This window comes from Solenopsis invicta, chromosome 1 (genome assembly GCF_016802725.1).
Source record: "Solenopsis invicta isolate M01_SB chromosome 1, UNIL_Sinv_3.0, whole genome shotgun sequence".
NCBI classification, from domain to species: domain Eukaryota; kingdom Metazoa; phylum Arthropoda; class Insecta; order Hymenoptera; family Formicidae; genus Solenopsis; species Solenopsis invicta.
In genome coordinates this window covers 8,668,173-8,695,592 of record NC_052664.1, presented here as the reverse complement: position 1 = coordinate 8,695,592, position 27,420 = coordinate 8,668,173, and the positions used below count along the sequence as shown (strand labels likewise).

General features: G+C 33.0%; 1 protein-coding gene across 3 annotated transcripts in view; it reads right to left on the bottom strand.

Annotated features, from left to right (window-relative positions):
• LOC105195900 (BMP-binding endothelial regulator protein) overlaps window positions 1-27,420 on the bottom strand; it is a 75,573-nt gene that overhangs the window by 13,129 nt on the left and 35,024 nt on the right. For all 3 annotated transcript variants that reach the window (XR_005574171.1, XR_005574174.1, XM_039446057.1), the window contains exons 2-3: window positions 21,464-21,604; window positions 8,506-8,591 (exon numbers count right to left, since the gene is read on the bottom strand). Coding sequence is in view for 1 of the 3 variants with exons in the window: in XM_039446057.1 (XP_039301991.1) it covers window positions 8,506-8,591; window positions 21,464-21,563 (186 nt within the window). In the remaining 2 variants the exon portion in view is untranslated. The remainder of the gene's footprint in view (window positions 1-8,505; window positions 8,592-21,463; window positions 21,605-27,420) is intronic.

Sequence of the window (27,420 nt, the reverse complement as noted above, 5' to 3'; positions counted from 1 at the left end):
AGATGATGACTTGCTAAAATTACCAATTACTTGCGAGGTTCATCGAAGAGATAAATTCGTCACGTTTTGACACGAGAAAAATCGCGGTGCGCGAGCTGCAAGAAAAAAACTGTAGACAACTATAAATATAATGTTTATTAATTGAAAATTTGGTCGGGACGATTGAGTCACGCGCCGCAACACAGCAGCGACAGTGAAATTCCGGCTTGATTCTTTTATCGTCCGTCTTGTTCCGATTTCTCGTCCACGTCTACGTTATCGCATTCCAGTAATTATTTCTCCGGTTCCGTTATCGAGTTCTATAATTGAGTCTTTACGCGCGCACGCGCAGATTTATCTTCTGTCAGAATTACGTAAACTAATTTAACGTGGGTCGGACGATCACATACATACCAGACGCGTGAGACGGACCTAATTAGGTAGGCCGCGAAAAAAGAAGCTTTGCTTTTTAAGCTTCCTCGATTAAAACCGACATTTTTACGTAACGTGCTTGAAAACTAATTATTTCCATAATAAACACGCGGGTAAGTAAAAAGAAGCAATATATCAAAATGATCATAAATAAAGACTTAGAAAAAGAAGGTTAATAAATAAAGTAAAAAATTATCTCCCAATTATTGATATTAATAATTAAGAATCCATGTATAAACCCAATTTTTACTTCATCATTAACCCTTTTAACCATATTTCTTTATATAATTGCACAATACTGCGATCGTATTTGAGTACCTCTTTGTATATATTAATTAAATATTAATTGTTTTAGTTTTATCACAATATACACTAATAGGAACATTTTTGATGTAGGAATAAATAGGGTAAGGTTGTCAAAATCGCACCATTTTTGACATAAAGACTTATAACTAAGAAATTATAAAGAATATTTTTTAATTTTTTCACGTCATAATAAAGTACAATATTTCTCCTTTCATATTTTTTTTTCATAATTTTATGTATATATTGTCATACATTTTTAAATGGCGATTTTTAAGAAGCCTCTAAATAGTGCGGTCTCCTAAATCGCATCATAGGTAAATATTACTCTTCCTGGCGCAAAACCGACACTTTTTCTGGTGGATTCTTTCCTCTCGGGCAAAAATGCGTTAGATAAGCATAACTTTATTAATATTGAAAATAAATACCGTAAACTAAATATAATTTCCGTCCATGTTATCATTTCGATAATTTTTCAATAATATTGCAATAATATTACTACATTACGTCAATATTGTTACAATGTACGTTCTGTAGGATTAATATTTAATTTTATATATGTAACCATGAGCAATAGTGCGATTTAGGAAACTAAGACATGGTGCAATTTAAGAAACTAGAGCATTTTGTAAAACTCAATTTATTTAATTTACACAATTTTTAAGAACACAAAGTTATTTGAACTTTAATTGTTAATGTAATTTTAATAATATTGTTATCATTAGAAATTATCAAAATTTAGATTATTTATTTTACTTTTTTGTAATCAGGCTATGAAATGTGTCGAAAAATAGCAGCAAAGTTACTATTTTTCAATAAATATAAATAACAAAATTTCTATTGTTTTTAACATGTTAAGTTTAATAAAGAATAATATTTATAGTTCTCAAATGATCTCGTAAAGATTGTATAAGTATTAAGGTTGAATTATACGCGCGATGGTACGATTTCAGAGCCGGTGCAATATCGGCAACCTTACCCTAAGTAATTACTGCAATAAAAACTTAAATAATTAATAAACAAGTATAATTATAACACGTAACTAGAGAAATTAATAAATAAGAAATACAGAGAAATAAAACCACGCGCCAGCACTCGTCTAGCTAGAGTTAAACGTTCGTTCACTTGGACACGCACACATTTATGATTGTGTCTCATAAATCGCGAATGATTGATCGCGGCCGACCGCTTCGGCGCAACAAACAAATAATTATGTCACACGCCGCCACTAGCATGCCGCTCGTTAGAGTATAGCAATAGCGGCAGCAGCGGGGCGAAAACAAGAAGCCTCATCTCGCCGTCGGCCACAAGTCGACGAGTCAATGAACCAAACGCGCAGATAAATCGCCGCGGTCGCGCTAAGATCATTCGCGATGCAGTCGGTGCGTCGGGAGTCGGGAGATGCATCGAGGCTACGACGGCGCGTCATAAGATACACGCGCGAACGACTGACGACCGTAGGTACATGTGTGCGCGCTTGCACTCGCTATGCAACCGCGAATCGATCGCGCGTCGAACGGATTGATGTGGAAATTCCTCTCTTTGACCTCCCGAACCAGGCCAAGCTACTTTAACCCCTTTAACCGTTCCGTCGCCACATGGTGTTGCTTCGTCGTGTTTGATAACGACACAATCTACGAACTGGACTATGAAAACGGTCACGCAGCTCTCCATCTCCCTCGATCTCTCTCGTGGTTTCTTTATTCCCTCCCCCCTTCTTTCTCTTAAGAGAATTGCCGTATCGAATACGACCAGGCAGATTTTTTCGCGATTCCTGCTAGTCTTGTCGGCGCGTCACTCGATACATACGTGTTTCTCGTTTACTATTCCCCTGTTCACATTCCTCTTTCGCATTGAAACACTTTGTCGTGTTACGATGTTACTATACATATGAGAAGTCTTATCAGTATTCTTTGTCGGATTTGAAATCAACTTTATTGAAGTTTCTTCCTTGTTTTCCTTTATAAAAGTTTTACAAATTATATTCTGATTCTTTTTCTTAATCGCGTAGAATTTGCCCATATAGCACAGAACATTGCAGCATTGGAGAATTGTTGCAATGTTTCAAATGGCAATGTAATATCAAGAAGACATTGTAGAAACATAAATTAACAATATCCCTGCAAGATCTCAGCAATATGACATGAATGTTTCGAAAACATTGCAATATTATAGTATTTTAAGTATGATGTAATAGCAATAAAGAGCCAACACAGAATATTTGCGTGTATAATATAATATTATCTATAAGAGAACTACATATAAACTTTCTGATCCTGTTTCACATAAATTCATTCATAATTATTGGCCGCATTCAGCAAACTCAACAGTTGGGGAACATTGGGTTAGGATTGGGAAGGATAAAGTAATCTCTATTATGAGATATCTGTTTTTAAAGGTTTATAATTTATTTAATTTGTACCATAAACTCGTATTTTCATATCCAAATTGTAATATATATATTTAAGTTTCATCGTCAAAAGTTAGCAATCGATAATAGTTATACTTTGTTGTATATGAAATATTTCATCAAATTTGCTGATTTTGCTAATTCAAGAAAAAGGGTTTCTAATACGATGAGACACAAAGATTTCTTTTATATGAGATGGGTCTTATCGACTTGAATCTTACTAGGTTCAAATTAGGCTCCAGACTCAAAATCTAGTTGACTAATCAAATAGCTCTTTCGATACTCAAAAACTTTTGTACGTAACATTTTTCTCCAAAATCTATTTTCTTCGAAATATTTTAAAGTCTCAATGCTAATGCTGAAAGCCATGACTTTCAAGCTTCATAATTAAAAAGTCCTCAATGAAAAACTTTATAGCATTATTATAGCATTTTGGAAAGCTCTCGAAGTCAAAATAATAAATAGGAATTTTTGAGTGTTTTATTATAATGAATTCCACGCTTTGCGGCAGGGTTGGCATGGTTTAAACCAAATGGTTTAAACCACGTTTTAAACCACGGTTTAAATCACGTGGTTTTTTTTTAAATTAAAATCATGGTTTCCCATTATTTTTGTTTTTTTTTAAATTGCATTTTTAAATATATAAAACTTTCTAGAGAAGTTCTGCGCCCAAAATGAGTAAAATGTGTGAAGTCCTCATTTTTATAATAATAATAATTTTAAATTTAATGAAGAAACTTTTTTATTACATGAACAATATTTATAAAAATACAATTACAAAAAAGTTTATATTATTCATGTATTACGTAATATTATATTAATATGTAAATATTATATTAATTATATAAAAATTATATAATTTTTGTAATTAATGAATATGTAGCTATTTATATAGAAAAACGAGCTTATTAGTTTTTTCGGTTTTTAGCTGGTTTTGAAGTTTTGACCGCACAAAACCATCGAGAAAACTTTTTCTATGCCAGCTGAGGACGCAGTAGTGCAAAGAAGTTGTAAAATAATTTGCATTTGATTATTAAATAAGTATTTTTTCATTTTTTGTACAGCGGACCACCATTCAACAGCATTTAGCTGGTCAACCATGCTGTCTAATATTAGAGATCCGCAGAACGGATCTGATTGCAATTGAAATTTTACAAGTTTTGGCAAAAGTAGTTGTCCCTCTGTTCCAAAATTCTTTGCTAGAAAGTTCAGTGCTACTTCTTTTTCTTCGATAGAAAAAACGATCGGCGGAGATTTATTTAGTGCATACTTGGGTGTTATTATGTAACCTGCAAAGTGGGCTGGTGTTAAGGCTTTTTTATAACGTTTACGAAAAAGCTTTCGTTTTTCGGAACAGAGAACATTTAATTTTTCTTCTAATTGTTTCCATATTATAACTGCATCAGCAAGATGACGAGTATTGGATTGTATCTCATCTAATGCAATTGAAATAGGCTTTAATATCGTTAGTAAATCTTCAGCATTTCGTTTAATCGCAATGTTAGAAATAATTACACGTATTTCATGATTAATATTTTCTTTGAAATTTTTACATATATCTAAGAGTGTAATCCAGTTTTGTACATAGCGTTCTAAACATTCACACATTGTATTCCATCTAACTTCTTGTGACATCACAAGATTACTGGTTTTAGCTCCGTTAAATTTGGCTCTAGCAAAATGATTATTTCAAAAATATTTCGTTTCTTTTACAATATGACCTGTCACTGATAATATTTCTAGATCATGAGCTAGCAAATTTAACATATGGGCTGAGCGTTCATAAGTAATAATACATTTGTCATTAGATGCATTTTCCATGATCAATCGCTCAATGTTTCTACGCATAACGCTCATATTGGCGGCTAACGCTCCGTTACTACACTGCCAATTAAGCATTTAAAAGTGTCTTCAACTTTATTTACTGTATCCATCAGTAGCGACGTTAAATATTCACCATCATGTTGATGACCGGATGTATTTATAGTATCAACTAAATATACTTCTCCTTCAAAAGTTGTAACGGATGCACATATAATTGGTTCGTTGTGGACGTTAGACCAATCATCGATCGCTAAACATACTACTGTTCCTGCTAATAATTCAATTACTTTCTGTGATTCATTTTTATAAACTGTTTCGAGCAAATCGTTAGCTATTAATTTCCTATCTGGAGGTTTATATCCTGGGCGTAAGGATTCACATAATGCCTTAAATTCTTTGTGTTCTACGTATCTAAATGCACTATTTGTCGCAAATATGTATCGAGCTACCTGAATATCTAGTTTTTGTTTTTCATATGTTGTTGTTTTTTAGAAAAATTTTAGAAAGTCAGTTTTAGATTTTTTTGTTATAATATGCGATGGTGAAGTAGCCCGTTTAATTGGAAGAGACGATGTTGATGTCACAAACTGGAGATGACGATATTGTTTTATCCATAGAGAATAAATAATGAAATATCGATCAATGTGTCCAATTCTGATTGTTTCAATTAAAATAAATTCATTTAAAATAATGACAGCTATTATTTTAATTTTTTTATTAAATTTAATAAAAAAATATAAAAAATTGAAATAAATAATGCGCTAAATGCCAAATTAATTTTTTGAATTAAAAATTACTTAGGATTACTTGTCAGAAAGAACACATTAGCAACAATATATATTCTATATCCTTGCTAATGTATCTCTTCTGATGTGCATTTTTTAAAGTAAACTTCAGCATTATTGATTTTATCAAAAAAATAAAGTTTTTATACATAAAATATCAATTATCTCGGAATGTTGTTTTTGGCATTTAGCATATTATATATATATAACCTTTCCAAGTCTTCATATAAAGTCTGTCTTTCAAAATTTCCCAGAAGAATATGGAAATGTTCAACAATGACAGTAAAAAAATATCAGATTATTGATTAATATACCTTCTAAATTAGCATCATCATTCTGGTAATCTTCTGATTTCCACTGCTCAAAATGAGATTTCATACGTGCCACCAAACCGCGAATATCTTTGCCACATTTTTTACAAGAAGCTCTAAGGCATTTCTCTCCTTTCTTTTCAATAAACTGATCCCATATTTTATCTTTTTTACGACCAGTCATTATTTTAAATCTAGCAAAACAGTGTTAACCTTTCTTGCAGTACAAGACGTCTTCAACAAATGACATCGCAATCAAACAAATAAACTGCGATTTTCGCACGTTTAATTGTTTTATAGAGTTGTGACATCTACACGACTGAACGAGGCCCTCGACAATTTGATATTAAAACCGCAAAAATTTAAAAATTGAAAAATATTTTCAGCTTTCACAAAAAAGTCTTCTTCAATCTCTTTTTGTTATTTGAAAAAAATGAAAGTCACCCGAACTAAGGGTAAAAAAACATCTCAATTTCATATCAACGACCGCACGCTTGATCCAATAACAAATTTTCTACTAAATAGATTTCACTCTAAGAGTAATAAGTTTATAATGGTACCAACCATATGCGTTTATTAATATACCAGAAACCTCATATTAGGAACATATCCCATAATAGGCGACTTTATCCTATTTGTGTAGTCTTTTTTTTTTGCTTGCCAATATTTCAGAAACGGAGAAAGATAATACAAAACCGATTGATGTTCATGAAAGGTGTGTGTTTCAACTTAAAAATGCGCTATGCTAAACCTCGATAGCTTGCGTCCAACAAACTACAGGATAAAATGTAGAACAAGTCCGATATGCACGAAACACCCTGGGGTCAGGGTGTTTTGTACAACATAGTAAATCCTGCGTTTCTTCATCGCAATGCATTTTTTATGTGTTTGATTGTATTTTCATGTTATTACGGTTATATTCCCATTTTCCATTTTCAGACAAAATTCCGCGTAAATAGGCTTAGAAAAGCCATTAAAGCATTTAAAACCATTGAAAGCATTAAATTGTTTTACTTTTTAGTACAAAATAAATTTTTATCTTTATTCTCAAATTGGCTTATTTTCGTTCATTTTTTCAAATTTGTAATATAGACATACAAGTGTAAAACCTACCACCACATAATGCTTCGCTATATTGCACAAAACATTCTCAAGGCATTTCTGCCATAAATCGCGCTCTGTAGCAAAAAAAACCAAATATTTTATTGCAATGTACGATGTTTCTTGATAGCAGATTCAGATATGCCAATAGCTACGCACAATGTACAGATTATGGAGAATGACGATGAGACACCTACTGAAAATAGCGATATATTTTGCAAAAGAATAAATCTGCAGTGCCATAAAACAAACTTTTGCCTATAAAATACTCATGGAACGTCCAGTCTGAGACTTCGTAGTCTAATGCGTATTCGAACGACAAATAACATACTAGAACGGTAGCTTTCTATTTACTACATCGTCTAAAAAAATTAGAGAGTTACACGAAACATCCACTGCACAAAACATCCAACTTTACCCTACTAGATTTTCGCTGAATATCTACGTTAATTTATTTGTTCTAAAAGTAAGTGCCAATCATATTCGATTGCTACAAAGTGGTTTGTTTTTGTTGAATGCACCTATTAGTTATAACCTGTATCTTTTTATATTGAAGGAAACACTTAATACCCGTAACGTTCGCAAGCATTATTTATCTCTGCTTAATATTTAGTGAATAACAAAGATGAAATGATTCCAAGAGCGTTGCAAGCGTAAGTGGAACGCATTCTCATTTAATGTAAGTTATCTGAAAGTGATGAAAAATTTTGAAATAAAAGTTTGTGATTTTAAACAGTATTTGTACATTAATACCTAAATAAATTTATATTTAAAAATGTCATCACAAAAGCCTAATTTTTGCTAGTCAAGTAAATAAACAAGTAAATATGTTCGTAATTGCCAAGATTTTTTGTATAGAAATGAAACTTAGAATTAATACATAGAACATTCCAACAATGGTACAGCAACGTTTCTGCAAATGTAATTGCTAAAATGTTGTAATATATCATTAAGATTTCATTATTTTAAATACATTACATTGCAACGTTTTTTTTTGCTGGGACGTTTTATTGCAATATTTTAGAAACATCGTAATGTTGCTGCAATTTTGAAGCAATGTTGCAGCAATGTTTCGCAACCAACATGCAATATTGCAATATTGAAATTATTCTGCAATGTTTCTGCAATCTTTCTGTGCTGTACGAGTGATTTATTATGGATTATTATACTTTTGTCAGCTTTCCAATTTACAACACTACGTATCTCGAGTGACAATTAAAGTGAGATAAAAAATCACTTTCTGTTAAATTCTCAGAAGATTAAATTTATCTATCTTATCAAATCTACGATATAATTTATTCAATTGTAATTTCCTGCGCCATTAGATGTCGATTAACGTGTTCGGATGCACGCAGTTTACCTTGCAAATGCAGCGGAAGCAACTCGTGTTCAGGATCTTATCGACGGTGATGTCTTCCCCCTCGATGTCACAAGTCTCTCGGCTTCCTGTAATCGAACAGCAACAATCACAGTGAAAAGAATGAATAGGCAGAATGTACGCGCTCGCGCGTGATATCGGTTTTATATCACGTTGTAATATTCCGGTAAGTGCGATAGAGACGCTATAATCACAATGCAGCATTCCAATCGATCGGCCTTCGTATGCAGGAGGCTTCTTTTATACATGTCGTACGTGAGCCGAGCGCTCAGAGATTTACTGTTACATTTTGGATAGCGATTGTGCACGGTGGACATAGATCGCTTCTAATAATTGTTTCTAGCAACGTTCTAAGATTCGCATCAATCGCTGAATTAATACGATACATTGAAATGTCGTAGAAATTGCGAGCAAGCAAAATGCCGCTTTCTCCGTAACTAAGTCGCGATTAGAATTAGAATTAAGTCTTTACAAATTAAGATAATTGTAGATAACACGATAGTTTATTACTTTTCTGGTGACTTTTCTTCAAGATAATCTTCCGTAGATGTGAAATTACGCGAGAAACACATTTTGCAAATATTAAAGTAATTTAAGATAAATGAGATAAACTCTTCCAACACAGTTGTCTATTTTTCTAACGACCTATGAAAAATTAAACGCGACATCGTGAACGTACCTTAGGACGTACCCCAGTCGTTAAATTGTCCATTTCCCAGCAAAAATCATGTCGCGCTCCGCTGCTAGGTCGACGAAGCCGTCATCACCAACGTCCCTCCCGGTTCCCTCGCGCACGTATTCCTGCACACTTTAAGCAACTTTTTTGTAAAACTCCAATCATTTCTCACGCTTCTCTCTCTCTCTCTCTCTCTCTCTCTCTCTCTCTCTCTTTCTCTCTATTTTTCTTTATTTGTATGTTCAAAGCGTAATCGGCCGAACCATTAAATTTTATAATCGAATAACGTTTGTTCTCTATTTTTGAATTTTTATTCGAGTGTGTACGAGAGAGCGCGTGTGACTTTATATGTATTATTTGTGTGACTTTATATATTTTTTGTACTTTCAATTATTTGTTCAGATGAAATATCACATTCTAGAGCAGACTAAAATATCGCGTTTCTCACTGTCCTTTTCGTCTCTCCTTCTTATAGAGGCGAATAAGTTTGGGGTTTTTCTTCTCGAGAAAGCGCTTTGTGTACTCTGTCACTGCTCTCAGAGATTTAACGAGTCGTGCAGTTTTCGAGGTGGATTCAGGTCGTCTGTCCTTTCGACTCATTTATATCTTTCTACGAAAAATCTCACGAGAGAGGATCAATTAGGAATTCGCTTCATTGATGACTTTTCAGACGAACAATTGCAAAATTTCCGAATACTACCACTGTTTGTTGGGAATGTTTAAAAATTTATATTTTTTTGCACGTATAATAAATGATTCGATTCTAAAATTGATCTTGTTTTAACAAATTTGAATAGATTATATCAATATTTTCATTTGTAATACCAAAAAAGTTTATGAGTGCAGTTAAGCAGTTTGAAATAATAAATCGCAACAGAAACATTTATAACAAAATTTAATATGTGTATTTTAGAATCAATGAAAATATTTTTACAAGATATGTAAAAGAATAAGAAAATACTTAGTTTTAATTAATTTATAAATTGATTTAATAATTTCCCTATTCTTTTATCTCAAAATCGGAAAATTTCGTGATAATATAAAAAGTTATTTTATTAAAAAGCAAGCAGAAATATAAAATGATTATTTATTTCAATTACTTTTATAACTTTTTTAGGAACTCTTTCGAATACATATCAGATGCTGACTATCAAAATGAAAGCTGTTAGTAACTATTAAATAGATAGTTACATCACGAGAACTCACAGAAATCACGTAAAAGTGGCAGTAATCAGAGATTCCTTGTTCGTTTTCGAAATATTAATGTTAATATTTGATATTAATAATATAAATAATAGTTATTATATTTTCCTATCGCTTCCGTTAACTACCGGAGAAAAAAACTTTGACACATTACTTCAAAGTGCGCAGGAATGCGTGTGCAAGAAAAGTTGGTTGGCGTTCACGACCGTTTCCCTTTAAACTCTTTTTTTCTCTTTTTTTGTTTTTATTTATCTGTATATTTCTTTCTTTCTTTCTCCCGATTTATTTTCTTTTTTTATCTTCCACGGTAAAGCAGCGAAACGCGGGTAATAGACCATGAAACATTTATGCTTGCCACATAAGTTTAAAACAGTTTTACACCACAACCTCTCTTTTTCCTTCATCTTCTTTCATCTTTCTTCATATACTTTTTCCTTTCTTTCTTTCTGTTTTCCATCTCTTCCGGATGCTTTCCTCTTTTTTTTCTTACGCTCCTCGAGCTATTTGCACGGTTAAAAACTCGGAGAGCAGTCTGAAGAGAGTGCGCAAAAAGTGGCATAAAATTCATGCCATTCCTTCGTCAAATGCAAATTTTGTACGTACTATAAGTGTATATAAATTTGTATATAAATTTGATAAAAAAAATTAATATTTTATTTGTCATAATAATAGTACACATTTGTGCATGAAAGCCACAGCGTTTATTTGTCACTCATTTACTACAACATCACACTTAAAAAATTATCATTTTTTTAGTTGTCTGAAAAAAAGAGAATTATTTGAGAATTCAATATGCTGAGTAAAGAGCTAATGATACTTGTATTCCTCTACAATCAATAATCTCTACAATCAAAAATATTACAAGGTTTTAATAGTTTAAAACATTCAAACTGAAAAATTATTTTTGAATTACGTTGTTGTAGCAAATAAGCGATGTAAAAGAATTTTATTTAATCCGTATAATTTACATATGAAGAGAGAATGGACAATGAATTAAGCAGAAAATTATCATTCAAATGCCATAATTTCCAAGAAAATACGGATGTCATCAGTATGCATACAAGTGACATTACATAAAGCGTTACAGGGATGCTAAAGTCGCGAGTTTTACCGACTGAACAATAACTTACACTTATACGATTTACAATACATACGTAATGTTTACGAAAAATCAATATGCATTGTATACTACTACAATACTGCATGCATACATACAGATAAATTTTCGTATAAACTTTTCATATTGAATTAGGTATTTAACCCTTAAACACACCGATCCCGTAAAATACGTAAACGCATTTTCGGGTCTGGGAGACTTTTTCAACTTTGAGAAGTTATGACTTTGGTTTTAATCAACATTTTTCAACAATCTTTTTTTATATAAAAGTTCAGAATCTCGGAATATGACTGCATAATCGATATTGCCGAAAAATCACTTATTGTTATGTTATAAAAGAAAAACCATTAAGCAAAAATAAGAAATTGTTCAAAAATCCACTTTTCCTTTAAAAAATCATATCTTCGCAAGAAAAAAACTTAAGGACTTTTAAATACGGCATGTTAAAGCTAAAGAGTCATACTTTAAAAAAAATATTATGTTATTGTCATTCTTTTGAAAAAGTAGAATTATATAACAAGGGGGATATGAGATATTTTTAGGTGTTTAAAAATCCATAAAAAAAAAAAATCGTACCACGGCACTATAATATTTTAACTTTAGACAGAGTAATATACACGAACGGACCTGTTTGAACGTATTTTGTCCAGTTTTTTAACATAAGATTATTCACAAAAAAGTTTCATTCACACACTATATGGGTCGCATATATATTGACCCTAACAAAACTTTGCTGCCGTGCCGTTCGAATTCTAGTCGACCAAAAATGTTGATCAACCATATCAATCAAAAGAGGAGATTTCAATCTTTTTTTACATCCTGGTCTGAACCTCCTATCTCATTTCGTCTTCACACGGCAAGCGTTCGAAACTTTATATGGGGTCCCTCAGACCCACTTATGTGTTTAAGGATTAAGTCTAATTTTAAAAGTTCGACGTTGTTTCTTCATACAATCTACATGTCTGGAGACTTCAATTTCGTAAATACAGACTGCAGAGCTTTTATATCAAATAAATATTGTCACGCGACTTAACTGTTCAGGATGTCATGTTTAAAAAAAGATAAAAAAGATTTGAGTTAAAACATTTTTTTCGCTCTCTGCATAAAGGCTATTCTGCATAGATAGGATTTTCAAATCTGTAAAAGTAATGTTGTATACAAAAAGTTGTTATAAAATTATTGTACAACTTAATCGATAAAATACGACTGACTTCAGGATGCCTTCAAATTGAAATTAAAATTGAATTTCACGGAAATATTAAATAAGTTAAGTGCTCACAACTTTAATTCTGTATTTATAATTACATGTATAAGATTAAAAAACTTTGATGACAGAAAGATACAAATTGATTTTTTTCAAAGACTACTTGATCGTCGAAATCTTGTTCAATATTACTTTTAAATTCTAATAATTTGAACTAAACTATTTGTGTCATCACACAAATAACTAAAAAAACGTCAAATGCAGTCAAAGCATCTTAAATTATTTGTAGTTATTTAAGATGTTAGCAGCATCATTTCTAAATAATGCTATCAGCATCTTAATATTGTTGATAATCAATTTAATTTGTAATATTATGTCTAGTTTCAGTTCATGAATGTGCTTTAAGTCCGACTATGTTCGGCGCGTAGTTTTATAGAAACTGTAAATGAATTTATAACATACATATAAAATAATATTAGGTAACAAGAAACTCCAACCTCGACCGTACTTGATGCTTTTTTATTTACTCTTTAATTTCGTTTATTAATCTAAGAGTTTCAATCTTTTAAACCATTTAATTTAAAAGGAAAAATTAAAAATTTATAGAAATCTTGGTCAAAACTATGTACAAATATGTACATTTATTATTAAAGTTATCTTCAATCATGACACAGCTCAATTTGCACATTAATAAAGTCATTCTTTTCTTAATGATTAGTTCTCATTGTCAATTGCGACGGTAGAACAACAGAGCAGTTCAAAACACGATAAACTAACTTGTTTTTCAACACTTGTTTTTTTAGAATAAAAAATGTGCTTTTTATCTTAAATTTGGCACAACACAAGAATTGAACCTTAAAGTCAAATTAAAATATGAAATGTAAGAAAATAATATCTTTTAAACATTCTTTTTACTTTATTTTACTATGACGTATCATAATGTAGTTCATAAAAATAGAAAAAATTTATAATAATAAATTAGAAAGAATATAAGTTACACATGTATTTTCAAATATATAAAATATTTAAAATATATAAAATTTTAAATTGCATTTCAAATTTTCAACTGTGAATAAGAATTTGTAAGTGGAATTTGTAACCAAAGATACATTGATGACTTTCGTATAGTGCCAAGTTTAGGATTAATTGTCGGACGAAACGAAATCATGCTACATGAACTTAATCGGTCTCGGGCGGCACTAATGCGGCACTAAGACAGACACTCTCGATACGAGATACATATGGCATCTCGTATTAACGACTCCGACGTTAGCATTTATGGAGCCGTACTTGGTTCTCCCGTACTTGGTTCTCGTGACTTCTGCGAAACAGCGCGGGTCGGTCGCCGATTAGCCCCAGATAGACGGCGGGAATGCAATTTCCTGAAAAGCACTTCGCGTCTTCGTTCGTTCTCGATTACGCCTCGCGAAAAGAGAATTCTGAGGTCTCCGCTGACGAACGCGGACAATTTCCGAGATGCACTTACAATTAGTCACTGTAACATGCGTTGCGGTGCACAGTCCTAAAAAGACGTAGAGGGAAAAGACAAGGGAAGGTAAGATTTACGCACACGTTGCACTCGGAGCGCGTCGTAAGTGGTCGTTCAGACCAAACTTACCGCCTGTTGTTCCGCACGAATACGGTTACGCCCGATGCAATTTCCGACGAAAATTACGCACGCGCGCAAAAATACCCAAGATGCAGTTATCATCGTAATTGACCTCTGTCTGATTGACCTCGTAAAATCGACTTTGTTGTCGTTGACTGATATCTTTTATAATACGTACAGTTATCGATTGCAAGACGTAAGAGTAAACAAGTCGTTAAAAAACTTCGACGCAAAATTATATCGTAATTTACACAAAAAGAACAATTTTACTGTAGTATCTAAAAATTTAGTTAGATACATATCAGAAAATAATTTTATGTTGAGCTATCAAAATTATTATGTAAGACAATCAAGCATGATATTATTGCTGCAAAAAGTTTTGACATTCTAACAATTAGCTTAAACGTCCGATATAAATTTTTTCAGATTTGTATTTTAGCAAAAATGTTTTTCCGTGTATATTAAAATAAATTATTTGAATTATATGAAACTTCACGTTATATATTAATAATATACATAGTGTAGAGGAAGATTGTGGAATATATCTAGGGTGGTGGAATATCATGATACTTCATATAATTTGCGTTGAATTCTAAAAGCAACTGTTAAAATTACTTCATCATAGTTTATTCCGACATTGTAGAATGGTTACTGGTCATTAGTGTTCGCTGCGTTTTTATAAAAGCTGAATTTCAGTTTTGCAGATAGAAATTTTTACAGATGTATACTCTCTATGTAATTTTCAGAAATATGTTATATATTAATTTTTTAATTTTAGTCTAACATGAAAGCCTTGAATGTGAATTTCAAATAATATTATTGAATTTAATGTGTATCATTACGCGTATGAATTCGGCAAATAAAATCATGTTATATGTGAATTATAGAATACGGTCGTTTGCCATGTGTATCTTTCTTGAGGCATTACAATAGTCTCATTGTAGAAGTTACATAATGTTTATTAGAAGCAAAGAAATTATTTTAAAAAGCTTTAAGTTCTATTTTTAAAAATTTTTACGCCAAAATGTTATTTAAAGAAGTTTTTCTTTAATAAAATACATTTTATGAAATGTTCATAAAAATTTATTTTGCGGCACTTATTTGTATGTTAAATCTACGAAAGATTATTAATTTATATTCTTTTATAAATAAAAGTTTCTTGTCACATTAGTTGTTAGTATTCTACGACTCTCCTGCTATTCCAAGCGCATCCTTTTTTTCATCTCTTTAGTAAATTTTAAATTCGTTCTATATACTTGATAAATTTTTACCTATAGGGTAATACGTGAAAAGTTTTATGTGATCTTACAATAGTTGAAATTCGATCTTTTTATTTCTCGATTATAGAGATTTCTCACTACTGCAAATCTCTGTATTCAAATATTATTTCATTATAAATATATGAATTCACAAATAGGTAAAGTACTAATTAATTTAACGCAGTCTATTCGGCTCAGCTAAGCTCACTATTCTTTATATTGGAAAAAATTAAACTCTTATGTTCTTATGCAATTTCCCTATGTCTTTTTAAGAATTTATTTTAAAACTTATAAAAGGAGCAGAGATATAAGAAATTTTTTTCTGATAGGTATATAAAATTTTTACTTAAAAATAATTTATATACTGAAGTTAACATTGTATATTAATCGTTATTAGTTAAGAGCATGGACCTACTGGAGCAAGCGTAAAGTATCTTTTAGGGAAAGGGGGTGTAAGCTGAGAGTCAGGAGGTAGCAAGCTTTATTTTCACGTCTTCTAACATCAATATGGCAAAATTTAGCTATTTGTTATCACGGTAGTATCTTCGTGGCTTACTTTAGCTTGTCATATCGTGATCGTGATGTATGATCGTTTTTGTATTATGTTATATGCAGTTTAATTTGTTTATCATAATTTAGAACTATACTGACAGTTTATACAAAAATGCCGGACTGCATTATAATTGGTTACAATAACCGATCAACGCAAGTGTGCAAAATTGTAAAATAATTGGAATTGGAAAGAACTGTTTGCATTATCATTTCACAAGTAAGTAATATTTATAATTTTAATTAAATGTTATAAATAAATTAAATTTAACGCTATTTACACAGATTTTATCAAATGTATTAAATTAATTGAAAGAAAATAGTACATTCACGTCAAACAGTCCCATTCATGGCCTGTCGAATTAAATACAATTTTGTCTTAAATTGACGTTTTTCGGCGGCCATATGTGCCTAAGGGTAGAAGACATTACCTTCCTTCTACCCTTCAGCTTGCAACCACGCAACAAAATGCGCCGCCCAGTAGATCCATGGTTGAGAGCAATAAAATTCAATAATACGATATATGTGTAAATGTAAAAAAAAAAAACAAAAAAATTTACGTATAATAAAGTATCAAGATTAAAATATTTCTCATAAAAGAATTGACTCAAGTATTTTTACTATTCTATTTTCTTTTGATTTTTACATGAACCAATTCAACTATGAAAGGAGAAACTTATTAATTATTTAATTATTCTTTCATGTATCCACCATACATTTTAATAATATGTCTCTTAGATGTTTTGTAATTTTGATTATTTTTACAAAAAACCATGAGATAATTTTTATGTGCCTCGTATTTTACGAGTATTCCATGTACACTCTTCAGAGATTTCGCAAAGCTAAGATTAAAATAAACTCGTGAGATCTCTTTGAGAAAATAATCACAAAAATGGCACACAGATAGTGCTTAACAAATTTTGCGAACGAACAAAGCAATGATTCTTGTGAGAAGATTGATGCGAGACGGAGACGGCGACTTGCTCCGCACTCGCGATGACTCGTGTGAGCCGTGAGATTCGACTCGATTCCGGCGCAAATAGAACGGCAGATAATGGAGATAGGCTAAGAATAGAGCATTTAAAAGGCGTAAATGGAGCGTGACGGACTCGCGAGCGTGTTATGAGATAGCAAAGCAACTGGAATCGGGAATTCGATCGCTTCGGCGGCAATATTCACGCATAGCTCTTGTCAGGTTTCGTCCGCGTATTCATATATCACGGAAGTATTACTCTACGCAATTATTATGAAATGCGAATGAAAGTGTGATAAAAACAAAGGTTTTATGCCGTCAATCCGTAATATGCGATATTTCTATTATTTTCTTTTGTCGATTTCTTTATATCAATCACGTATCGAAAGCTGCGAGAAGATTCGTAATTATTATCAAGAGAATAATACCGTAGTAACTAACTAGAGACTATGAATTTAATGTCAATAAAAACGGAAAGGAATTTTTGAACAAAGCTACAAATGATAGATTAATTATTACTTATTTTGAATATAGTCAGATAAGTAGATACATGTCAAAGCCAATTTGCAAAATTCAGATAAAACATGTACAGCGACATTATATAGTAATTATTGTTCCTTTTTGTTATTAAAAACAAGATGCAAATGAATATAATAACAATACTCTCTTCACGTTTAATTCCTATTAAAAGTACAGTAGAATTACGATCCAAGGATTTGTGTAGCAATGCGATTGTTTCTTAAACGATAATTTATTTGCGTATATTTCATATTATTAAAACTCTATCGAAAAACATTATTTACTTTCAAAAGTATTAAGCGCACAATATTACACAATTATTTATATAATCATATTTTTTATTCAATTGTTACTACAATTGAATAAAAAATACTCTATGATTGTTCCATTAAATAATAAGAATAAAAGAAAAAAGGGTGATGAAATACCATTTTGTTTTTTAAAAATAACTCAGTAAATATTAATGCGACGCAATTCTCATCAAGATCAACTTGTTAGTCAAAGTATTCTACCAATTATCATGTAGCTGGAAGTTAATCGAATATAGAACAAACATAATTTACAATTTACTGAAAAAGAAAAAAGAAAGTGTGAAATAGCAGGGGGGGGGGTCGTAGAATATTAAATAACAAATGTCATAAAAATAAATTTTAATTATAAAATAACACAAATTAATGATTCTTCGTAGATCTTACACACTGTACTAAATGCCACATAAAACAAGGTTTTACGAATATTTCATGTATTTTATTTGAAAAAATATTTTTCAATAATATTTTTAGCTTAAAGAATAACTTCTTAAAATATTGTTTTTGCTGCTAATAAGCATTATGTAACGTCTACTATGAATAAAGTTATAAAGTCGTAAGAACGGTCATACGCTGCAAATGGCTCACGATCATCTCACGATTCCTCTAACTACATGATATAACCAGGGATGGGAAGTAATGAGTTATAATACGTCGTTACTCGTTACTTTTTTAACAATATTTTTTTATAAACAATAATACGTTATATCGAATTAATAAAATTAAAACGCGAGAATAGAAGACCTATGTCAGTTACACCAATACTTGGTAGCAATCGATAATATTTAATTTTTACAATTTTCAACTCAAACAACGCGCCGCATTTTATCGGATTTGAAACACAGTCATGAAGCCAAAATAATAATATTAATGTTTTAAGAAGCATATAATTTTCCCGCTACCACGGAAAAATTAAAACTTATTTTATTACAAAAAAAATAACACCTCACCCAGGAATCAAACCTGGATCTTCAAAATTCCATGCGGGCGTCCTACCACTTCAACCGAGGCATGTGATAATACTTTTTTATAATTTGGTAATAATGTTACAATTTTCCAATGCTATAATAGCAATAATAAAGCCAGAGTTAGAATAGTCACTTTTTACAATGAACCATTATGCATTACTCATTGTAAAATACTAATGTGTAACTTTACCTGTTGTGTAACGATTCGAAGAAATGCATTTCTCTTGCTCCTTACAAATCAATAAATCAACTAACGAGTTAGTTTTTTCAGTAAGTAATGCATAATAACATTGAGTTGGTTGTCAAAAATGATTGTTCACCAATCTTGGCGTTATTATGAAAAATTGTAACGTTATTATCAAATCGTTATAATATAAGACAATGAAAGTAACGGTAAAGTAACGATTTCCCTGAACATTACATGCCGAATTCATACACACATTATGGCACACACATTAAATTCAATTACATTATTTAAAAGTCAAGGACTTCAAGTTGGACTAAAGTTAAAAAAATTAAGAAGGTGTTCTATAGAGTGAAAAAAAATAGATTTCTTTTTTTTTCATAAATCGATAGTATAATTCTTCGAAAATATATTCCTAAAATTTTAGAGCAAAACTCGAAGTCCTTCAACAAATTCAGTGTTTATAATAGAAGCGCGAGTAAATGGCAAGGTGCGGAGCACGCTTTATCTCATAATCTCTTACTATCCTTATTCTATACTCTATCCAGATATTGAGAAGCATTTAATTCCTATTTATACCGATTTATTAAACAAAGATCTCTTAACACAATGTTTGAGTGGACATATTCAGAACGAAAGTTTCAACGTGACCATCAAGTTTGCACGTGGTCAAAAATTTAGTGCTATTTATTTGTTGCTTTAAACCAAATTTTGTTGCTCAAATCGTTCAGCAGGAAATCACGTTAAAAGGGGGAAAAGACTGCTAGCCATTAAACTAAATCCTCTACACCCATGGAAAAAAATATACACGCATAAAAATCAGTATACCAGAATTCGTTGCTAATTTGCTTCCCCAATATATAATTCTAAAACAATTCCAAAATAACATTTAAAAAAATACCATTATATATACTGACGATTAGAATTGCACAGTCGCCGTCGTTTCTGGCACTTAAGCCCAAACCAGACTAGTGATTGCCGATTATGATTGACGATTGGCGATTACTTTTCAACCAATCAGAGCAAAGCAGTTGCCGATTAAAATTAATGATTGCCATTTAGAAAATGCTTTATTTTATAATCGTCAATCGCAATTAGCAACCAATCGTAGCCAATAAAATAATCACGTGATTAAATCGTAACATTTCATTGGCTACGATTGGTTGCTGATTGCAATTGACGATTATAAAATAGAATGTTTTCTAAATGGCAATCACTAATCTCAATCGGCGACTGTTTTGCTCTGATTGGTTTGAAAAGTAATCTCCAATCGTCAATCACAATCGGTAATCGCTAGCGTGATTTGGGCTTTACACCCAAAAAATTTTTCATTTGTATGTATTCGGTAAAATATTCATTATAAACGTATTATAAAAAAATACTTGTTATCAAAATATGTCAAAATCCGAATTTGTTACTAATTATAACACATTGGAAGTAATTTATTCGGGGATCATACATGCAACGCTTTAAAGTTTGTTATCCGATTGTCAAAAAATTTGTTGCTTGTATAATTAATAGAAACATCTTCAAATATCTTATTATTGAATTATATCAAAATGTGAATTTGTTGCTAGTTGTAAGGCATTGAAAATAATTAGTTTATGCGGGAAATATGCGCCGCATGAAAATCCGCAATTCGGATCTTGAAATTTTTTGATAATGTTTTCTAGATCTGTTTAGTATTGAATACATGCGAGTAAGAAATTTTTTAGATATAGATGATAAATACGATGGTGCAGTTCTGAGTATACTATATTAGTATTTTTTTTAATGTTATATTTTGAAATTGTTTTAGCGCTATCTCTTTAGAACAAATTAACACCTTATCTTGATATACTTGTTTTTTTATATGTTTTTTTCTGGTAGAAGCAAATAGCTTTTATTGTTAATGGCAAATTGCATCGCTTCCACTTTTTACGTTATTTATTGCTAAACAGTTTAAGCAACACAATTCAGATTAGGATTAGAGAAACAAATTAGCACATAAATAGCACTAAATTTTTGACCAGGGGCTAACTTGATTTGTGATGATGAGAAATCCAACTTAATAAGTATAAATTTTACTAAAATTGTAGTAAAATTATTTGAAATAACGCCTCACAATTATTATGATTTTGAGGATAAATTCCAAAAGAAAATTCTTTCCATGTATCATAAATATATTATAGATATGTATCGAGTATTCTCAGAGTATAACGCGATGGTATTTCTCGCCTGTACTAATCTGGATGCAGCCGTACAACATCGATCGAATTTCGATGTTGGCACCCTTCTGAGTCTGATCATTAGTCAACTATCAAAATAACACGTTCGCAATCGTTGCATGAGTCGTTACTGCGCGTGCTGTCTGTGCGCTCATAATACTCACCTATTATACTTTCCGAGGCGGCGTCGCAATGGTGTACCGTCGAAAGGAAGGCCAGGGCCAAAGCCAAAGCCAGAGTCGAAGGTAATCGTGTCAACTCCATGTTTAGATGTACCGGATCTCAGATTCTGCCACGACAATTTGCTGAAAGAATGTTACAAGATAATCATTAGCCGCATGTCTTCACATACTTATTTTCTTCGATTGAGCAATAAAATTACAAAATACTTGACAAATTTATATTTTCAAAACACAAATCAATGTTTACATATTAAAAATAATATTGACACAGAAGTAATACCATTTTGTAATTTTGTGTTAATATTGAACAATAACACGAAAATCATGATAAATTCGCACAACAAAGCAAGAATAATCTTGCTACGCGAAATGCAAACAGCTCGTATCTCGTATTTTATTTCAATTTATATAAAGAGCATCAGTAAATTCGGCCCATTTTTTGGACCTCAAATTTCAAACTTTTCTTTATGCCAAATAGTACTATATAATAGAACATTAATCCCAGAGAAATTTTAAGATGAGCATAAGCGCGATTCCGGAGATATAGAAGGTTGAAAGTGATAGTTTCTCATAACACAGGGCGCCGTTTTTACACTTCTTTTCTGTTGTTTGAATAAAAATTACCATTTCCCATTGTATTTTTGCGCGATGAACACAAATCTGCCAAGAAAATTGCTCTATTACGTCAGATTTCTTAGAAAAGTGTCAAAAATGATCATTTTTACCTCACCATGGCATTAAAAAAAATCTATTTCTATCTATCTAAAAATCTATCTAAAAAAAAATATATATATAACGAAGTGAAACATTGTTTCTTATGGATATTTATCCCGGATTGAAATATGCCCTTAGTTTTCGTCTAATATAAAAACTCCGCGAGATAGATGGAGTTGAAGTGACACGTGACATCGCCTTTCACGGATCGAAATACTTTTCTACCAAGAGTTTCCTAGCCTCTCACAGATTGGGGTGCTTTTTTAATGTGAGTGATAGATTTTTGGGAAATGGTAACTTTTATTCAAACAACAAAAAAAGAAATCTAAAAACGGCGCCCTACGTTATGAGAAGCCTTCACTTTCAATCCTTTATATCTCCGGAACCACGCTTGTGCTTATCTTAAAATTTCTTTGGGATTAATATTCCATTATATAGTACTATTTGGCATAAAAGAAAGTTTGAAATTGAGGTCCAAGAAATGGGCCAAAAAACAGGTCTTTTTACTGATGCTCTTTAGTTTTTTTAAATAATTTCGAGAGATATAGTTTTATATTTAATTTGAAAATCAAATATTCTACAAATGCGTAATACGCGCACTCTCTCCATTTGTTTAGAGAGTTTACAATAGATTTAAAAACATTATCAAGTATATTGTCATCATTTAACATTGATACGTAACAGTTTGATGCACTTCCGCAATTTCCATAAACTTAAACGCATAAATTTTGGTGCTGTAACATAACATGAATGTGCGTATATTTAACCTTTCAAGACGCGTTCATGTTTTTATATAAAACTGCAAATTGTTTCATCACTCCGCAAAACTTTGAATTATTACTATTAAACTCAAAAAATTAAGGGTTTATTACATATAGTCTTTGTAAAGTAAAAAAATTGAAATTAAAAATGTGTTAATATTTTAAACTTTTGTACAAAATATTGATTAATTAAAGATATAACGTTATTCATTTATTCAAATATTAATTTTTTCAAAATTTTTTTATTATTTTAAAAATATGTATGATACAATACATTCTTAAGAATGAAAGAAAGAAAAACAGTTTTTTGAGAGAAATAAGCCATTCGAAATGGAAATAAGCCAATCGAAATGGAAATAACAGATTATATTGCGACTTGTATTCCCACTTATTAAGAATGCTGGCACCCGATATATTATTCATAACACGTTAAATGCATCGGATGAGTCTTACTTGATTAATGAGAATTTTAGCGATCAAAAGGAGTTCAGAATTCATGTTATCGATTCCCTCCATTCCCGATCGTCGGAGTATCTGCTCATAATTCATCAATTACAAAATCAATATCTACGCGACTGTATCTTTTGTATGTAACGCGAGTATCGTTACACCCACGACGGAATATTTCAATACCACGATGTGGTGACTCGACAAATCTATTAATACGTGCACATATATCGCACGTCGAGAAGACGCGTACGCGCCATATCAATAGGCACGATCATAAAAAAAAGATACAATATAACAGTCAACTTGGCAGAATCGAGAATTGAGAAAATTATGAGCTGATTCTTTCGATCGGCCGACTAGATCACCGGGAATATTTCTGAGCAAATAGATTGCGTCAAGTGCAAAGATAAGTATATTAATCACGCTCAGTTTTAGTTATTGAAGTCGTTTATTTCGAAAGTCGTTTAGGTCAGCTAAGATATTTGAATCACTGTGCAATTCTGTACTGTCCCGCACAACACGTAATATTGCAACAATGTTGAGACAATATTATAATATAGCAATAATATTGCAATATTATATGCTGTGCGGGGTACTTTCATCACATATTTATAATATGTGACATTCATGAAAAATATCAAATAATTTTACATTAAATTGTACTTTTTACAACACATATTTTGTCTATAATTTCATGAAACATTGAGATATCACTTTTACATCATTAAAAAAAACAATAGATACTCATAGATATTATTTGCGATATCTTTCCTGAATGCACACACACATAAATTTACTATCGGATAAATGCTACTCCTTATGACTCTCAATTGTACACCGAGGAAAAGGTATTTGATATTTGTGACTATAATGATATGTTCAAATAATTATAATTAGGAGCAAAAGCGCTTGCAAAAGTGTTTAACTATGGGATGATTTCCGATCTCATTGTTAGAGACTGCAGACCTCGTGGTATATAGGCTCGAATAGGACGAAACCTTAGTGGTAATTAATGACGCTAGCAGAAATTCCACCAAGAGCGAAGAGAATAAGAGTATAGCTTAATTGTCGCGTTCGATAGGGAAGCAAGTAGAGCTGGAAGTGTTGCTGGGGGTATTGGTCGATTCCTGAATGCTTTCCAGATAACCTAGACCCGACTCCCAAGGAAAACGTATTTCACGCTGGATGATGATCTTTGAAGGGAGATGAGAGCAGAGAGTGATTAGGAGAAAGAATCGATGGGTCTGATGTTAGGCGACAACGAAACAGCGAAAACTAGACCTGCAAAGGACACCAGGGCACCACCCCGCTGCTTCGTTGCTTACCATTTTCCTTAGGACTCGTGGCAGTAAAATAAAAGGTGGGAACGCATAAAAATTTAATCCCTCCGATAAGAGGGTAAACGCATCTATGGCGATCGATCCGGGATCTGAAAACCGGGATACATAAGCGCCGCACTTATTCTTGATCGAGGACGCAAAAAGGTCTACATGAAAAGACCCAAAGGTCTTAGAGACGCAGCGGAACGTCATATCGGACAGAGACCACACTATGTCCACGTCTGCAATTCGGAATTCAGCGTCTGCAACAAAATTATCTGAGGACGCTATGTAAAAGGCAAAAATAAAGATATTCGGTTCTTCACACCAGCGCCATATTTGTTTTGATATAACCAAAAAGTGAGAAAATTGAATAGATCTAAATTTATTGATACAGGCTAAGGCGATACAATTGTATTGTCGATTCTAAGCAAGATATCGCAATTACGGAGATTAGCTGCAAAGCATCGCAGGCCGTTAAAGGCTGCCTTGAAGCTCCAAAGTTAATGTGCAAAGCCCTGTCCGAGTCGGACTACCATCCGTGCGTACGTTTTTCACCACAAGATGCGCCTCAACCGTTCATAGAGGCATCCGAGAAAACTTAGCGGCTGAATCTACCTGAACAAATCTCATTAAACTGGTTCGGGTTAGAAAAAATATCATTTCAACAAGCAAAGTTCTTCTAAAAAAATGATGGAATTTTCATGATTGCTGAGTAGTCATCTCCACTTTTGGTGAGGATCAAAAATTTTACTCTTTCCGACGCCCTCGTATGTAGAAGACCATATTGGACTGCTGGACAGACTGGGATAAGTGAATCAATTAGACTAGTAAAAACTGTTATAGAGCATCTTGTTTTGCAAGCCAAGCCTTTCGTTAGGTATAACAATCTCGCTCGACGCTCTGGGAGAATCAAAATAGATTGTTCGATCGGAGTCAAACATAAAGCCTAAATACTTGCATCCAAAAGATGGTTCCGAGCAAGATTCAACAAAATCAATTAGATAACGTTACACCGACACTCGTCGCTGGAGGAACCTAAAAGGAGAAAATCGTCTAAACAGATGACAGACTGATAGCTTTTATTACGCCAAAATGAGATCACCGGACAAAGAACCTTTCTTGGCAAGCACATGAATTGTGCAAGCACGTGCCCGTCGTCGTCCGGAAAACGAACGAGCGAGCGCGAGATCGTTGAGCGCGAACAAGGATTGCTGCGCTTTGGTGTCGTTTACTGCCGTCGGCGCTATGCGAACCGGTCAGTGACACTGGTGAAAATGTAGGGAGCTGCAGAAAGACCAAAAGGCAGCACAGTGAACTCGCGAGTCGCTTCGCGCCACTGAAAACAAAGCAATTTCCTATGCTCCCTGTAAATTGAGAGCAGTAAGCAGGGCTTTTCGAGGTCAATGGTAAACCTCTGCATTTCTGGGAGCATAAAGCAAAATACAGTCCGCCAATCCTCCATTTAAAATGTGATTTTATTTAAATCTTGTAGATTTAAAATCCATTATTTACTAATGACTTTTCTGCAAGGAAAGGAGATGATAAAAATTGGTTTTTTTAAAACTCCACTGTAGCAAGGGCTCCGTGAACCCATAGGCGCTCTACTTCCTTATCGCCAAAAAATATTAGATTGAAAAAACTTTAGTTGCGAAAAGTAGGTTCTCACTAACGGCAGAGAGATAAAGGAATACGATAATTCCGTATTACACTTTGATTTTCAACCATTGGGTATAGCGACTAGACAAGCGGCCGGTCGTTCTTACGTTATTCAATTATAGCGACTCCTGTAGTAAGGAGCTCCGATCGGCTTGAGAAACCAATGATGATAAACAAGAATCCGTCTGTTTTCCGGGGAAAGAGGCTCGGCTGAAGGAGGCGGTTTCGCCGCTGAGATACCTGGTGAGTCGGTTGCAGAGTACCTCTCCCCACTTACGATGCGGACTTTGCCACTTCTCGACGTGTCCTTTGACAGGTCTGTGCCGCCCTAAGCGTTTCAACGAAACTCTGGCCAAATAGGAATTCATCGAGCGACGCTGCGTCCGCTGCGCTCCCACCAACAATACCTTCTTTTTTGTTTACGGAGAGGAAATGCGTTATCGCATACCCGAGGCCCCGGGGGAGGCCTGGTGGTTATGTGGGCCTCTCCCCCGACGGCGACGTGCCGTCGAGGGCCTATCCACTATAACCTCTCCGGGTGTCCTGCCCTGGTCCATGACTGGGGGCTCCGGGAACGCATGCAGCATACTTCCGGAGCAACATACTTCCGGAGCTCACCAACAATACCTAGAGAGGACTTAGTAAAAGCTCGTCTGGCTAAAGAGAGACATTAAGGTAATCAGAGAGCAGATGGACGCCCTCTGAGAAGAGCGTTAGTGCTGATCTCGCCTCGTCGCTAAGGTCTCAAATGACCTCCAGTTTCAAAAGGAGTGGCATGTCTGAGCCAAAGGCATTGAAACCGGCACCTACCTGCGCTTGGGATAGCGCCTGGTACTCGTGCTTAATAACTGAGGGGGCTAATGCCGTCGCCAATTCTCTGTTGAGCTTAGATGAGGCCAGTGCCGCTAGGTTCTTCGCCTCGTTTTTGGTTAAGAAAGTAGTGCGGGAGTCTTGGCTTAAACCCTTTCAAGCTTCCATTTGGATTGAATTCAAAACGATTGGGTTCCAGGAAGATGATGCCGCAGAAGCTTGAGCC